Source organism: Eleutherodactylus coqui, chromosome 6 (assembly GCF_035609145.1).
Source record: "Eleutherodactylus coqui strain aEleCoq1 chromosome 6, aEleCoq1.hap1, whole genome shotgun sequence".
Classification (NCBI taxonomy): domain Eukaryota; kingdom Metazoa; phylum Chordata; class Amphibia; order Anura; family Eleutherodactylidae; genus Eleutherodactylus; species Eleutherodactylus coqui.
Window position 1 is genome coordinate 81,167,786 of NC_089842.1, and position 17,272 is coordinate 81,185,057.

The 17,272-nt window shown below is 42.2% G+C and overlaps 1 protein-coding gene across 3 annotated transcripts in view; it reads right to left on the minus strand.

Annotated features, from left to right (window-relative positions):
• Nucleotides 1–725: 725 nt before the first annotated feature.
• Nucleotides 726–17,272, minus strand: part of LOC136632276 (sialic acid-binding Ig-like lectin 14) — a 33,608-nt gene continuing 17,061 nt past the window's right edge. For 2 of the 3 annotated variants that reach the window (XM_066607051.1, XM_066607053.1), the window contains 9 exons: nucleotides 15,289–15,654; nucleotides 11,939–12,205; nucleotides 10,253–10,288; nucleotides 8,690–8,938; nucleotides 7,383–7,418; nucleotides 6,209–6,262; nucleotides 5,574–5,696; nucleotides 3,916–3,971; nucleotides 726–1,889 (listed from right to left, as the gene is read on the minus strand). In XM_066607051.1, coding sequence (XP_066463148.1) covers nucleotides 1,875–1,889; nucleotides 3,916–3,971; nucleotides 5,574–5,696; nucleotides 6,209–6,262; nucleotides 7,383–7,418; nucleotides 8,690–8,938; nucleotides 10,253–10,288; nucleotides 11,939–12,205; nucleotides 15,289–15,654 — 1,202 coding nt within the window. In that variant the 3' untranslated portion in view covers nucleotides 726–1,874. The remainder of the gene's footprint in view (nucleotides 1,890–3,915; nucleotides 3,972–5,573; nucleotides 5,697–6,208; nucleotides 6,263–7,382; nucleotides 7,419–8,689; nucleotides 8,939–10,252; nucleotides 10,289–11,938; nucleotides 12,206–15,288; nucleotides 15,655–17,272) is intronic. The other variant, XM_066607052.1, reaches the window with a different exon arrangement.

Consider the following 17,272-nt stretch of genomic DNA (forward strand, 5'->3'; position numbering starts at 1 on the left):
AGCGGGAGCAGTTTTATTATTTTACTATGGTTGACAATGCGGCTACTATTGCAGGGGACATTATGACTACAACAGGGGACTACTATTACATTGGACAATATGGCAATAAGGAATATTTTGGCTACTACTATAGAGGGCATTGTATACCACTATTTTTCCCTTAGTATGAGAGGGCAATATTATATGTGGGCTGGTGAGGTTTATGTACCAGTGCTGCTTTTTAATCCTAATCCCAGTCCGGGCTTGGCCTGCATACAGTAGGCAGCTGAGCATCAAGGAACATGCTCAGCTTCCAGCTGTAAATTGGGCCCCAGATGCGAAGCCACACTGCAAAGCTAGGATATAGGCTACCGAGTATATATACGCAAAGAAAAAAAGTGTATATGTGAAGTAATGCTTTTTTTTGGGGGGGGGGGGAGGGGGGAGAATGCCAATTTGCTTTTCACTTCAGGCAACAGAAAGGCTGGGGGCACCCCTGCTCCCATCCAACTTTTTGGGAGTGCAGGAGTGTGTGTGCACATCCTTCTGTATAGAGTCAATCTGGCCATGTGCATGCTGACTTTGTCAGGGGACACCCCAGGAATGGGGACCAGGTCAGTATGGTGCTTAGAATTGGTGAAGGAGAAGCTATAGAAGGTGCCAAGGTTGAGGTTGAACTCAGGTCCTGCAGTCTGAGTCGTCCAAGAAGAAACGAGTAATATAAATGACACATATACACACAAGAATGAACCAGTGTTAATTTTATTACTTGCAAAGGTGTAAATATTACAAAAATAACTTATGTGCTATATATTAGGATTACTGGCAACATCAGAAAATAGGTTTGTCAGAACACCAACACCGTTCACATCAGTCCCTGTCCCCATGAGCTGACACTCTAATTCCCCTGTCATACACTAGGGCAAATTCAATAGTTTAATTTTAGGACTACAAACAAAAAAAGCTAATCCCTCCCCAACCCCCAGTATTTTTTTATGCTAGGACAGGCAATTGTAGCACTGATAGGGTTATGCGCCGAGTTTGTAGTATTTTCTGATCCCAGCGGTTGCGACCAGTGCAGCGCAAGCGTCCTCCCACCACTGATCTCGTAGGTACAATAGCCCAGAAGATCATTATGCTGGATACATCCGGCATTGGTTGTCAGGGGGATAACCTATTAGTGTGGGAGAAGTACCTCGTAAAATGTGGGACTGTAGTGTCCTGTGATACCACAACCACAGTGAGGAGGAGATTGACTATAGCAGCCTTCAGTTACATGTGCTACCACTTTGTGCATACTATATCGGAAGTAGGTCTATACACCATATATATTTATGGCTAAAACATCTCTTTAAAGAGTTTGCCATCTCCAAAAATGGCTGCCCTAGCAATCAGCTGCAGGTCAAATGGTAAATACCAGGGTAATTTACTGTAGTTTTATATCTGACCATTCAATCAAATGGATGGGTCGGGTCAGCTAGAGAGGCATTGCCCTTCCCACCCTTCACTCTCGCTCATTCATTAGGTCACGTATTGCAGCTCAGTCCCATTTATTCAATTCTCAAGTGATTGCTTTTCAAAGACCTCTTAGATGTTGGCGATATTCCACCTGTTTGAAACAAATGCTCTCCGACCGGTGGTGAAAAGCGGTACTGCAACCGAAAAAAGTCATTTTAATTTACAAATTTAATTTTCAACACTTTTGAAGATATTTTTCTAGAAATAAAAGACAACAAATTCTAATCTAGCAGTTATCAGCAGAGAACCCAGTTCTCCTTTAAGTGGTGGTCTCAGCGGTGGTACATAGAGCATCAGATGTCCCAGAACTCATATCATTGTCCTGCAGGACTATCACACTTCACTATTGTAAAGCGTTCATGTTGTGGACAGTTCATCTATTCAGTGAGATTCTGCAAAGAAAAATGATAATGAAGAAGTATAATGAGTTCCCTGTTCACACGGATGTTGTAATAACAAGAAGCTACAGTGTAAAGATATAATGCTGTATGATCTGGTTATGTGTCGGTATTGTAGTGGTCTGCAGGCTGTGGTTGTCCAGTAGTGTGACTCTACAACTCTCAGCGTACTATAGGCTGTCAGGGTATGCTGGTAATCTCAGTGTAGATGTAGTTGGCTCTGCCTACTGCTTACAAACCAGTCACTAATAGGAAGCAGAGGCGAATGTATCAAGCTATTTGTTAATATAAAAAAGTAGCACATTTTGCCACACATCATATTTGAGCTAAAATTTGCAACTTTTCAGGCCGCTCAGCAGTCCTGCAAAGTAGCAAGAAAAGTGTGTGAGGTTAGATGGGGAATTGACTAGTGCCATATGAACTGCTTAATTATTCCTAAAGACAGAGCACGTCCCAAATTTTAGTGCAAATGCAAGTGTCACAAAATTTGGCATATATTTAATTTTTTGTCTTTCAGAGGTGTCATATTCATTAAAAGGGATGTGTCTAACTAAATTTGGTTCACTTTACTCCAATAAACTTTGGCTTAAGGGGGTTTTCCGTGGAAAATACTATTGATGACCTATCCTGAGGATAGGTCATCATCATCCATAGTTGATCGGCTAGGGTCCATTGCTTAGGATCCCGACCGATCAGCTGAGCGACTTCATGCTGTTAGCGCTGGATCCAAATCTCCTGATTCAATCCCCCAACCCCCACCTCCCAACAACATGCCCCTCCCTATGACTCCCCACACTTTCCACTATACCTACCGTGTACATCGTTTGCCCCTGTACCACTCTATCACCCCCTTCTTGTTTGTTTCCTAATTACTAAATACCACATGTCATTTTCGTACTGTTTGTGTTCCCGTGCCTCATCTCTTTCCGATGTACCTCCTGTATCACCCCCACCCCGTCTGTCTCCAAATAATTGTATACCACATGTAATTATCGCGTTTAGTGTTCCCCTGTGTTTTGAAAGCGCTGCAGAATAAGTTGGCGCTATACAAATAAAGGTAGTATTTCCCAAGGAAAACTCTTATAAAACGCCAATCTTAAAGGGGTTTTCCCACAGTAAACTATTATAGGTCATCAATAGTTGATCACTAGGGATCTGCTGCTCTGAATCTGCTGATTAAAGTGACAGAGGGATTTGGCTGAGCAGCACTGTCACCTCAGTCTATACCAGACACAGCTTCATATAGTGGCTGTGCCTGCTATTGCAGCTCAGTCCCATCACGTGAACGGGACTGAGCTGCTGTTAGGCCACATGACCAATGGACATGTCACATGTTTAAGAGGAAGTGGCACTCACCCAAACACCATGACCTCTTCAATCAGCTGGGGTCCTGAGTGGTGGACCCCTGCCAATCACCTACTGATGACCCATCCTGAGTGTAGGTCATCAATAGTAAAAGTTCTGGACAACTCCTTTAATAAATCTCCCCTTATGATTTTATTTTTCCATTGGCTACATTATATGATGTACGTAACCAAAAGAGATCATAGTAAAACTCAAAATACCCCTACCCACCCCTATTGAGGATTTTGCTAATTTTAACATTTTTTTCTGTGTTTAGGTCAAAAATGTTAGGTTGATTGATGTCATAATATATTTAATAATTGATAAAACTGAGCTGTTCTGTTACGTAGTTCTAAGTCTTCTCCTTCCCTCTATACAAACCCACCACTAGGAGGAGCGTTCTGTTTCTTCTCTAGTTCTCTAGTTCCACTAGTGGCAGCTGTATGCAAACGCTATGACTGTGTGATGGGAAGCAGTGTATGGCTAGACCCTTATCACCCAACACTTGTACTAAGTATAACGGTCAAATATTAAAATAAAAATATGCAAATTCGATGTTAGTGATGTGAATTCATGGTGATTGTGTCTGGTACATGCTGTAGAAAACCAGCAGATTAGTTCCAGCAGAACATACAGTGTCTAGTATGTGTATATAAGTAAATATATCATTTCCTACCTTGTACACAGAGGCTGTCCCCTGAGCACTGAGCTCTTCGCCATTGTTTATGATTGCTAAAAACATACAGTATTGGAAGCATGAACTTTATTTAGAGGTGGATTTGACATCACAATCTTCCTGCAGTAATGTATCAGGTTCCTATTCTGTCCCGCTGCTCCTTCCTTCTACTACTATTTTCCCAACAGCTCCCACTTATCTCCATCCCCTCATCATCCTCTCACATGCAGTAACATCACCATATAAAAGAGCAGGTCACTGACCGCCACAAGGCCAACACACTCCTATCCTAAATACCCACTGCTGCTGTCATTATCCTGTTCTTTCCATTACCGAACTTTTAGCCTATGACCTGTCATATGTCTCCATTACCCTAACGAGGATACTTTCCTTGCCAATTGGCTTTAATAATATCATCACTACTGGACAAGTCACTGCCCCCTACAATATCATCACATTCTTCTCTTGCTGCAGTAATCATTTCCATTTTCAGATTGTTCTGTACTCTTTCATTCCCGCTGCGTGTCCTCTACACATCCAGGGGTATCATTGTGCTTCACATCTAAAATCCTGAAAATGGCATCAGAACAGCACAGCTGGATGGAATCTATCTCACCATTGCTGACAGTTGCTGAAATGGAGATTGATAGGTCTCCATTTTGGCGGGTTCATGTTAGTTTCTGGCATGGTCAACCAAACTATTATTGAATACTGAAAACAATATAAACCTGTTGAAACAGATACCTATTGGTCTGCATACCTACAGCTGTCAGTGATGGCTGAGATAGATTACAACCCTGTTCTGATCCCATTTTAGGCATTTTGGACGTAAGAGAGGATGGGACTCCTGAGCATAAGTAGAAAATGCAGTGTAAATGAAGACAACCTCTCAATTTAATAAACTTTCCTCTGTCATGGATGACCCTCTCCTCCACCACATCCTTATGAGTGGATAGATCACTTCATCCAGATAAAACACTGTCATCACACCCATTAAATAAAAGGCTGTAGAGCATCCCACCCACTAGAAGGCAGGGACACACAGACACATAGTAGAAATTCAGTGGCAATTTCTGTGGCATAAACTGTGCCAAAATCTGCACCATTGGTGTAGATTTTAACAAAAATTTACAGCAGTCTTCTCCCTTTCAATTGAAAGGATGAAATCTGCTGCGGATGCCCAGCAAAATCCAAGGGTGTGTATTTGGACACAGATTTTGGTGTAGATCTGCACCAAAACACACTACATGTGTAGGTACTAGAGATGAGCGAACGTGCTCGGCCCCGCCCCTTTTTCGCCCGAGTACCGCGATTTTCGAGTACTTCCGTACTCGGGCGAAAAAACTCGGGGGGCGCCGTGGCGGCGCGGGGGGTTGCGGCGGGGAGTGGGGGGGAGAGGGAGAGAGAGAGGGCTCCCCCCTGTTCCCCGCTGCTCCCCCCCGCACCGCCGCGCCTCTCCCCGCCCCCCGGCGCCCCCCGAATCTTTACGCGCGAGTACTGAAGTACTCGAAAATGGCGGTACTCGGGTGCGTAAGTACTCATTACGAGTACGTTCGCTCATCTCTAGTAGGTACCCTTTAACTGAATTTGCTATTTAGTACTATACAGGAAAAGGTGATTGGTTGTGATATAATAGGCACACATGTCTCAGGTTCTACCTTCTTGTCTTTTCTTCATGTTTCTTCTAACACAGCATAAAAGAGCCAAGGCAATCAATGAGAGGATCAAGATGTTCCCAGCTATGAAGGCGCCAAGAATTATGAAGTCAATTTCCCTGGGACCTAAGAAAATAAATAATCTGGATTTGCATCTGTCTCACAATATGCAGCAAGTAAGTGTGAACATACCAATAAGAAGCCCCCGTGGTATCTGTGAGGGCCACTGAGAGAGAGGAACTCCATTCCAGGCTGTTCCCATTAGCTCCAGGCTTAGGATCAATTACTCCAGCTCAGTCCCAGGCTGTTATACGTTCCCTTCTTCTGTCCATCCCATATACTTTACATTATAGCTTTCATCATTTTAATTATGCTCTATGTACAGTACATTAGCACTATCCGAAAACTCCAAATACACCCAACACACTTGGACATTAGTCAGTTTATAGGATATAAATGCCCATTACACAGCAATGACTAATAATTAGTAAGCAAAGAATACACTGGCTAATTATCCCGCAGTATTGCGGTATTGGACACGGCAGATGACAACAAGGGGCAGGACTGCAGCTACGTAAGTCATCCACGTTTTAGGGACACGATATATTAAAATAAGGAAATAGTGAGCAATTATTTACCACACTGCGGGGAAGACACCGTCGCAATTTCTGGAGCCGGTGTTGGAGATGTTTCTGTAATGCAAATACATGAATGTACAATGTTATGTGCATGATAAAAGACATTGTTACTTAAAGGGGTTCTTTCTTTGCACAATCCCATTTTGTTAGGAGCGTCCACCAACTATAAGATGATCTCAGGGTGTGTCACTGCTGGAACGTCCTGTGATTAGTTGTAATTTCTAAGGAAGAAATTTCTAAGGGTTTAATTTCCTTACAGCTCCCCTGCAGGCCATAAGAAGTATCACACAGTTTTCATTGTAATCAATGAGCTATGTAATACATGAATAGATGAGCCCTATTCTCATTTGTACAAGGAAACTCTAGGAGCAATGGGATGAAACTGAAAGGGAGGAGACACAAATTAGATATTAGAAAAAAACTTTCTGACAGTGAGGGTGATCAATGAGTGGAACAGGTTACCACGGGAGGTGGTGAGTTCTCTTTCAATGGAAGTGTTCAAACAAAGGCTGGACAAATATCTGTCTGGGGTGATTTAGTGAGCCTACATTAAGCAAGGGGTTGGACCCGATGACCCTGGAGGTCCCTTCCAACTCTACCAGTCTAGGATTCTAAGTGCAGGATGAACATCTCCTCAAAGTACTGAGTACCATAAACCAATTCCTAGCACTGTGTTTGATGTCTGGAGCAGCATTGTAGGTACTCAGGAGCATTTTATTCCACAGTTGGTGGAGTCCGAGCTCACATACGACCACTGATGTTATTTACAGTATAAGGGCTCCCACCCACTGGCGTTTTTTTACCTGCGTTTTGCGTTTTGCATTTTTCCTGCACAGGCATAGAGATAACATGTGTTCCTGTCCACTGGCGTTTTTTTTGCGTTGCGTTTGCGTTTTTAACATAGGAACTGTCAGTTGCATATGTGTCCTTATTTTTCTCCTAATGCACCCATGAATGTCAATGGAAATTAACGGAAAAGCCGCGAAAACGTTGCAAAAAACGCGTGGAAAAATCGCGGGAAACGCGGCGAAAACGCTGCATTTTTTTCCCGCGGAAAACGCAAACGCCAGTGGGTGGGCGCCCTAACAGCTGAAACTTTTTGGAAATTTTGTTTTGTGTAAGCCATGTTCTATAAACCCCCCCAAAACCCAAATATAATCAAAACCCATCTTACCAAAGGAGAGCTTGGTGACTGGAACTTCATTCTTGGCTGCAATAACAGCAATAAAATAATGAGACGAAATCCCAACATGATTTTAAACAAGCAGTATTCCCCTATCAGGCTTATTAACAGCAACCATAAAAAAACTAGTGTGTGAGAGAATTGTGGTGCTAATACACTACTCCAGAAAGCAGTGGCATCAGTGAGGTCTGAAGAAAGGTGGATCAAGGAGACATGTGGGTAGATACTGCTACCTAGGTACAACCAGTTACCTAGTGGGCCACCGGTGATGTCTTCTGCTCCACCAGGACAGTCAGTGGTCCATCACATCACCAGGGTTGTCTAACAGGATCTTCAAGAATGGAGATTAAACTGCTGATTCACAAAATGTTAATACCTACTCATGAGGGATGAAATATACCCCTTGGGCGCCTAGCATACTGTATTATAGCACTGAGTTACCAAAATGAGTGTTAAGTTATTGGATTACCCGAGTAAAGGATACTGTAGCATTCAGTCTCCATGAATTGGCATTGTAGCAATAAGTCAACTGGGAATGGTGTTTGTACAAAAGATTTTTTGGTTGGGTCAACAGCAGGAAGCCAAAGGAAATCGTGAAACACACGCTGTGGTATTTTGTTTGCATTACTGTATGGACAGCAGACTTTCCATGTACTCCCCAACCCAAGCCTAACAACTGCAGACCCAACCACTGCAACCCTTTCTGATTAGAGATGAGCGAGAATGCTCGGATAATGCAGTTACTCGAGCGAGCATCACTCTTCTCGAGTAACTGCATTCTCGTCCGAGCAGGCTCGAGGGGGCGGCGGGGGTGGGGGGTAGTGGGTGAGAGCGGGGGGAGAGTGAGAAAGATATCTCTCTTTCTCTCCCCCCCCCCCCCACCGCCCCCCTGAACCTGCTTGGACGAGAATGCAGTTACTCGAGAAGAGTGATGCTCGCTCGAGTAACTGCATTATCCGAGCGTGCTCGCTCATCTCTTATTCTGATCTCTCAATTTGAGGTGTTGGGTCAACCTTTCTGGTAGAGATGTGTGTGACAGATAATAAAGTGAAGGGGTGAGGCTGTTTCTGAATCTTCATTGGGAACTGTAGTACCAATGGGCGGACCGACAACTATCTGACTATTTCAGCATACAGCATCTAGATGAAATATGTGCACATATGCTGTATGATATATGTGACAGTTTTGAAGCAGCTTAGTTCTTATAGGTGCAGTATTTAAATAGTTACTGAGTCCCTACCATCGCTCTGTGACATAAAATTCCCATGAATGTTGTTACACTATCACCCACCACTTACGTTGCAAAAGGATATCAACAAAGTCACTGGTGTCCCCATGTTGATTCCATGCAGAGCAGCTGTATGTATTAATATCTCTAGATGTTATGTCCATGAGATACAGCTCCAGCCCCTGTCCAGTCACACTGCTGACCACGGTATTTTCTCCCTTCGTCCAAGTCACGTAAGCTGCTGGGTTACTGATAACTGAGCAGTTGAGGATGACAGAATCCCCTTCATTCAGCACCATGGTGTGGTTTGCTATCATTCCTGGTAAAACATAGAAAAATAGGAATGGAACTAATATCTGTACTGTTTATAGAAAGGAAATATACATGGCATATGCTAGGTGTATAATGTGTCAAAAAAAGCAAAAAAGTCCATGCATCCAGGAAACGTCACCCCTGTGCAGGTCCCTGAGCTATAATTTCCTGTAACACTAATTGATATAGTAGGGGTTACAGTGAAGTGGTAATTGGTTTATTTAATTATTAAACTAGGACATTTTCCATATTACACTACACCTCAGTAATCCCACACACCGAGTATCGGGCGTTTTGTTAGAAATCTGAATGCGGCCGCAGTATATATGTATCTATTTTACTTTTTATGTGGACAGACAGAACTGCTTCCAGGACTTTTGTTAGGATAGGTAATGACTGATTAGTGGGGATCTGATCACTGCAACCGCCTCTATTCACTAGAATAATGGGACCACGGTCGTAACTTGACGCTCCTGGGCTTCAATATAACATCTGTAACTGGGCTTCCATCACCATGTGTCATTTATCATACTAGTGCCTTCTTATTTTGTTTGGGCTCTCGGTACCATTGGGGCATCGGGGCCCAGGTAATCTTTACATTACTTTCAATTGCAGAATTAATACTAATGGGCTTTGTTTATAAGGTTCCTTTCTGACGACATGATTGTCATGAACGAACTGGGAACGTCATCAACAGCTCATTCGCTCTTGTGCAGCCTGTTGACTTGTTCAACGAGAACCATTGAGTATCATTCAGTGTTTCACATGAAGAATGTGAAAGACTGAACAATTGGCATTTAAACATAACGACAAGTTAACGAGCCAACAATGGCTTTTATGCCTGCAGTAAATAGACAACAAGCTAGAAGTGACCATTCTTATTTGTCATTCAGTCGTTGGCTTATGTTTAGACTAAACAATTACTGTTCACTTTTGGTCTTTTGATTGTTTTTTTGATAATCATTCCACTAACAGCAGCTGATGGTGGTCTCTGCCTTCAGACTTCCATGATCAGTTTTTTCAGCAGAAAGACCATTAGCCAAAGAATGTTTTCAGAGTGTGGCTTTATACATATGCAATCACAGGAGGAGTATTCAAACTTCACATAGATGTTGCTCTGGTTGTATTATAGCCCCTCACATTTTTGCAACGCAGCAGAAGCCCCCATTAGGCCATCATGGCAATCACTACAGGATTATAGGGATTAAAAAGTATACTTTAGCCCCATGAGATAATGGAGCAAAAACACTGCAATAACATGCATGACAAGTGAGTGCACTCGGTAAGAAGACCATGCACAAAGGAGTAAACAAATTATTACCTGAGGGGCCAATAAAAATATTTATGGATGGTGGATCTGAAAATAATGCAGGAACTTAATACCAATATAAAGGATGCAAGGCAAAATACAAAGATATAACGCACATACTGTAATCCCTGGCTGGAACAATGGGAACAAAACTACCCAATCAAAGTGATGAGCGACCTGTAAAGCCCCATTTACATGCAACAATTACTGCTCAAAATTTGTTCAAACATTAGCATATGAGAGATAATCGTTGCAATGAAACGATGCCATTGTTTAGTTTTCGGCTGAACAATGATTTTAAGCTGAGCTTAAAATCCATCGTTCAGCTGGAGAGTAGATAACAGGGACCGCATGCTGTGTTCTCCACAGCTGTAAGAGATTACATTGTATTCTGCCGACAGCTTATTTACACGCAAATGAAGATTATAAAGTGCTAATAGACATTAGTGTCCATTAGCACTTTATGCAAAATGATCGCTAAAACTGTCAATCTTTCAATCGTTTGAAAGACTATCTCTATGTGTAAATGGGCCTTAAAAAGTCACAATAAGGAGTGAAAATAAAATAATGTGGATTAGTGCGAAAACAGAAAAGAAGGAGAAAACGAAAATGCAAAAAATGTAAAGCCTTGAAAAGTGTCTATTGGAGGTTAAAGATTCATCATGCTACTATTGTTCAGATCCCCATGTCCAGATTTTCATGGTGGTATTTGCGATTTTTAAACAACCCACAATTAGGGCTTTATGACCTCTGCTGTGAAAAACTCTGACAAGACTGATACCCTGAATTACCAACTCATCAAGTTGTGCTGCAGTTCTGTAAATGATAGACAACTAAGCACCCCCAACGAAAAAAATATATAACTAAGAAACAGCTAAATAGGATATATAAAGCCAATGTCCACCGGGTAGCACTGTACCAAAACTCTGTGCGTGGGTGCATATGCGAAATGGGATAAACATGTTCCATCCCATTAAATGTGATTGTTCTCAGCAAGAGAAACCACATAATCTTGTAGATCTGATAACTTTTAATGGCTAACAAAAATACATGATGTTATAGTGAGCTTCTGAATCTACGCAGGGTTCTTCTTCAGACTAAAATGGAATGGATCCAATTAAGACATTGGTGCAATATTTAGGGTTGTAAAAACTCTTTATAGGGACCCTGTAGTAGAACAGCCTTGCCAGTGCGTTACCACTGACTACACCGTTTTACTACAACACACGGCTGATGAAGGGTTTCCACAACCCTAAACGTTCTACCAGATGCCCCACACATCTGAAGATTTACCTTTAGATGACCCGCATGTATTAGACTTTATGTCATTGCAATGAAAAATGGCTGACTGCCCAGGAAAGGTACTGATCTTGGGATTTGAAGAGACAAGGAACAGAGCCAAGTTTGTCCAGAACATTTCAAGCTCTCTAAAAATGAGATCGGTAAATTCTGATTCATGTGCCGTCAGAACAGCTGGGAGCAAAAAAAGGTATCAAAAGTATGATGATCAGCAAGATAGCGGATAGTTTTCTCAGATTGAATTCTCAAGAACATTGGATGATCCCCACTATAACCCTGGTCTCCAAAGCGTGATTCTATAGCCGGTGGGAATCTATACCTTCCAGCAACAACCAAAGAAGCTGTAGTTCTCCAAACGTTGGAGGTCACAGGTTGACCTAACCTGAACCTAATACTTACACTGTACATCCAGGACAATTGTCTTCTGGGTCGAGGACCGCACAGCTGGGTAGTTTGCTTCGCAGGTTATAGATGTCTTGTGATCACTCAGTAACGGGGTAAATGTTACAGTTGATGATTTTCCCCAAATTCCGGCCAAGTTGTCCTTCCACCATGTGATTGTGGGATGTATTCCATCACAATTCCTGGGAGGAAAACACGTCAGTGTCACCTCTTCACCAACTCTCAGATGCCCCAGATTTGAAATTTCAGGTTTCTGTGTGAGATCTGTGAGATACAAAACCCAAAAATATTCATAATGGAGTCCTATTTCTGCATATGATACGGGATGTCAGATGAGGAACAACTCCTGCCAGCATAACATACCCTGTAAATCATTACACAGGACTGTGGCATAGCAGGAGCTAAGATCAGAACTGTTGCACTGCAGTCCCGCAATACTCAGACAATCATCAGGGCGGCTTCAAACGACTGTATTTGCGCATGTTTTTGTGTGCGCAAAATTTGCGAGCACATTACGCGGAGAATAGAATCAATGGTTTTTAATAGGTTCATTCACACTTTTGCGCATGCATTTCACGTGTTCAAAAAAAACTGCGACATGCTCTATTTTTGTGTGCATTTGCTCGCCTAAAGCAACATAGGAGTCTATGGGGGTGTGCACCCGATTGTTGAGAAATTGCGTAATGAACATCGCAATTTTACATGGAAATTGATAACACCGGGGACTAATTAGGCTGTGCGGCCTTTTCAATCACACCTGTACCGATGTGAACAGTTCTTAGCAGTGCAGAACATACAGTAAAATTAGCTAAAACGCGTGCAATAGCGTGAGTTCTTCCACTGTGAAGGTTGCACAATCGTGAGCGTTTTTGCGCATATGGTCTTCTAAAGCTGCTTTCAGGGTAATATTGTAATATACTGGAGGATATACTGTATATGTCACAACAAAACAATTTCCTAAATTAGTGTATTGTAACACATGTGTAATGCAGATGAGTATAAGGCTGATTTCACACGGGAGTAAGTGTAATTACGAACACATTTGCACTGCATATTTGCATGATGAGTGCATGTGCGCATTTTACTGTATTTTTAGCATATGCATGCCCTGCATATTTGTGCGAGCAAAAACACACATTTCCATTGATTTCAATGGCCATTTAAGTACAATATATGTTATTTACGCACAAAAACAGAACATTGTGTGCATTTTTTTGCGGAAACGAAATGCGCACACAAAATATGTTCATTTGAATGAACAGATTGAAATCAATGGGTTATATTCACTGCGTATAGCGCACACAAATATTACACGCGTAATACGCAGCGCAAATGCGTTTATGTGAATAAGCCCTTACAGATGTCTTGTCATCGTACGTATTTCACCACTAATTCATCAGTATTCGCCTCTGTATATTTTACTTTCTACTGGGAATATACTGATCCGTATTTGTCTAATAGAAAAGGATATAAATCTGGAAGCAAATGTTAAAATATAGCTAATGTTACGTTTTTTAAAACAGTTGTGAAAAATACCACCATGTAAATAGTCGTTTTGATTTACATGAGCTCCGTATTACGGTCCGCAAAATAAGGACCAAATACAAAGGTGAAATACGCTGGTCTGAAAGCGGCCTGTATGTTTAGCATTGGAGATCTGTTCTTTATGTGTTAATAGAACATATCCAGCTGTCTAAACAATAATTTTGCGCAGTGAGGTTCAGGTGTTATGTACATGGAGGAGTGCGATTTCAGTAAGTCATAAACTAACCAACTTCATCGAAAGTGTATGTGTGTTTTGCATCAGTTCTTTTTGCATTTTTAACATGAGTGTCATCCGAGCGCAATCCATTTAAGTCACAACCCACAGAAAACACCCAGAAAAGGTCCCATAGGTGCGTGATAACAGATGGAGCGGACATGCCTGCTATGCAAGTGCAGTCTATTCTTTTCACACATCCATTGACTTTTGGAGCTTTTTCACATGAGTGTATTTACGGAAGTTTGTGTGTGCAGAAAGATCCTGCGTGCAAAATGTGAAAAATAGAACCCATTGATTTCAATGGGTTCATTCTCATTTCTTTTCTTTGCGTGTGTGGTTCTCGCAGGCGCAAAAAGTAGGACATGGTCTATGTTGTGGGCACTTACACACCGAAGAAGCCCATAGAGGTCTATGCGAGGTGCACAAATATGCAGATACGTATGTGCGCATAGGCGTAAAAACTGGCACCTCGTATGGCTCAGTGTGAACTTGTGGTGCACGTGCAAAATATCTTTGTTCACTGCACAAAAACGTTGCACAGGAGCGAGTGTATTTTGCAATACACGTGTCAGGCCGCCCTTATGGACCACTTTGTGAGTGAAAAAATACCAAATACGGGTGCAGATTTTGACAGTAGAATTCACTTATTGCATTGCAGGGAATGAATTCCAGTGAGAAATTTTGTGCCATTTCTGCAGCAAGAAGAGAATGCTGCAGATTCCAAAATCTGCTGTAAGTGAATGACTTTGTTAAAACCCCATTCACTTATACTGTGCTGTTCATTGCTGTGGGACTTCAGCATGAAACCCATAGCTGAAATTTTGCATCACACCCTGCATGTGGAAACTCACTTCTATTTCCCTAGAAATGTCTGAATATATCAACAGCTAACAGTTGTCGGTGTGTCTGATACAATATGTATCAAATAGTGCCAATAAAAGCAATGCACCTCAGGGGACTTACATACGGACTGGTAAAAAGTTGCACTCAAGTTTCTTAGGCACAACTCATATCAGACAGCACATGGATAATCATGGGACATGCTGCAATTTTTTTACTTGGAGTAAGTTAAAAAAAAAACATGTGAATACACCCAGTCAAAGTTTTTTGGACTGCTTTTTCAGTCCAAAATTCTGATGAAAAAAAAGACCGTATACATGTATCCTCATCCTGAGAAAAAAAAAGAAGTCTTCTGTATGACAAATATGATACATTATGGCAAAAAATAAAAGTTATGACTTTTAACACTTTCCAGTCCAATTTGTATCCTGGTTTTCCTAGGGGGCTTACTCTTTTTCTGCCGTTATACGACAGCGCTATCTGCTGGCTAAAGCCAGTACTGCATTAGGTGACATGTTGGATAGGCTCAGAGAGAAAGGAGGTTGGCAATATATAGTAAGAGAACCCCAATGGACATCCTCCAACATCGGAGCTGTACAGCCTTAAATCATAATGTCTTCAGACATCAGACAGTGGATTGGAAAGTGAAAGAAATGAAAATGCAGAGATGAAGAAAAGAGAGAAATAAAAATAACTTATTATATACTAAATAAGCTGGTGTCACCAGGGGTCAGGCTGCACTCACCTGTCACAAGAAGGGTCACTTTGTGTGCTAAGAAATTATACTTAATATTACTTTCTTTACTCCCTTCAAATCTGAAGAAGTATGACCCCGTGTCCTGTTTCCTGGCGTCGGTGACTTTCAGGCTGCAGTCCCCATTATCTGGATTCCCCGTCACATGGAAATTCTCTTTGACTATCGGCACCGATGTATTGCTGGAGGCTATGTTGGTCTCAAAATCACTCTTCCAGTATCCAGTGGAATTGGTGAAGGTTGTCTTGTAGTCCGCAGTGAAAGCACAAGGAATTATTACACAGAGACCCTCCTGTACGGTGATACTTGGCTGCACCTGGATGGAAAAACCTGCGGGTACGCTCTGACACCAGACATCTGCAGGGAGAAGGAGACTAAGTTGGAATAAAGCGGCACAGTAACCATTGCTGGCGCTTACTAGCATATTATTGTGCAGTATATGTCATACAATTTCTGTCCGCTTGGGCGCGTCTTTTCTCCCACCAAAAGTTACAATGAAGGCCGTACTGTCTCTGCTATATGTACCTGTTACATGGACATCCATGGTGACTGCTTGAAAAAGAAGAGGATGGCTTAGGCCCCCTGTCTATGGCCAAGGCAGAATATCACTAGCGATATTCCGCCGCGGGGGAGAAGGGGGGAAAGCTGACAGGATAGGCTCACCGCGGAGAATCGTGGCAATCACAGCATGCTGTGATTTAAATCCTGCGAGCGGAGAATCGCTATGATTCTCTGCTCATGGACGCTGGTGCTGCACTTTCCATAGTGACGCTATGGAAAGCTGTGCAGAGCGTGATCCCCGCGGATCATGGCCCGTGGACAGGCAGCCTTAGCTCTAACTCCTGAAACACATTGCAGAATACTGCTTGATTTTAAATTACCCATTTTATTTATCTATATTTTATTTTTATCTTATTTTATATTTGTTGTCATTAGTTTATTAATTGATTGTGTTTTATAGGTTTAGCCCCCAATATACGTGTTGTAGGCATTTCGCCACAGAACTGGTTGTTTCCTGCTACTTTGAACAAACATGGCCAGGCTCACATGAACGGGTCAGATTCCGTATATGGGAGGCCCGCTGTGGATTCTGGCTGTATCACGCTGTGTACCTCTGATAACTGTGCTGTCGTTGACCACAGCAGCTCGCTGGCGGTCATGTGTAGTACAATTTTTTTTTTGTTTGTTTGTATGTCCCATGCTGGGTACCCGCAGCCTTTATACAATGTTAATTGCGTGTGGGCTGCGGGTTCAACGCCTCCATTGAATAGAGGCCGTCCGTGCGAATTTCACAGCAAAATAGAGCATGCTGCGATTTTTCTTCCACTCGCAGAATACACAATTCGTATCCGCAAGTGTGAAGGAAAAATCGAAAGTGCATGGCGTTCGGTGTTCGCGTTTTATTATGCTGTTTAAAAATGTATACTTTAACATATAAATGGAGTATTATACGAAAACCGTACACAAGCGTAGACAAATGCATGTTCTACGATGTCTGTGTTTCGTATGTTTGCACGTCATCTTGTATTCTCTGCAGTACATTGTAGCGTAGTCGGCTACGTTTTTGTGCATAAACAGTATAGATTTGTTTCCAGTTATTTCCAATGGCTTCCTGTGGGCTGACATATTGTGCAGCACGCAATACTGCGCAAGACGCGTCTCCCCGTAAAAACAGATACGTCATTTGGCAGAGGCGATCAAGTAGCAGACAAAAGAAAACAACAAGTTTAAACCTCCCTTTTGGCACATCCTGAGGCCGTGGACAGCGGGGACGCTACATATACTCTCACAGAGGGCAGTTTGTTTGTGTCGTATACAAACCCACACTTCTGAGTGACCTTTTGCATGAGCGTTCTGAGACATACACTGGCGTAATTAAAAAACGAAAACTCACCGACTTCCCTGTAATTTTGTTGCCAATAGCAACCAATCACAGCTCAGCTTTTATTTCTTATACTGCTGAGGTCACATGAAA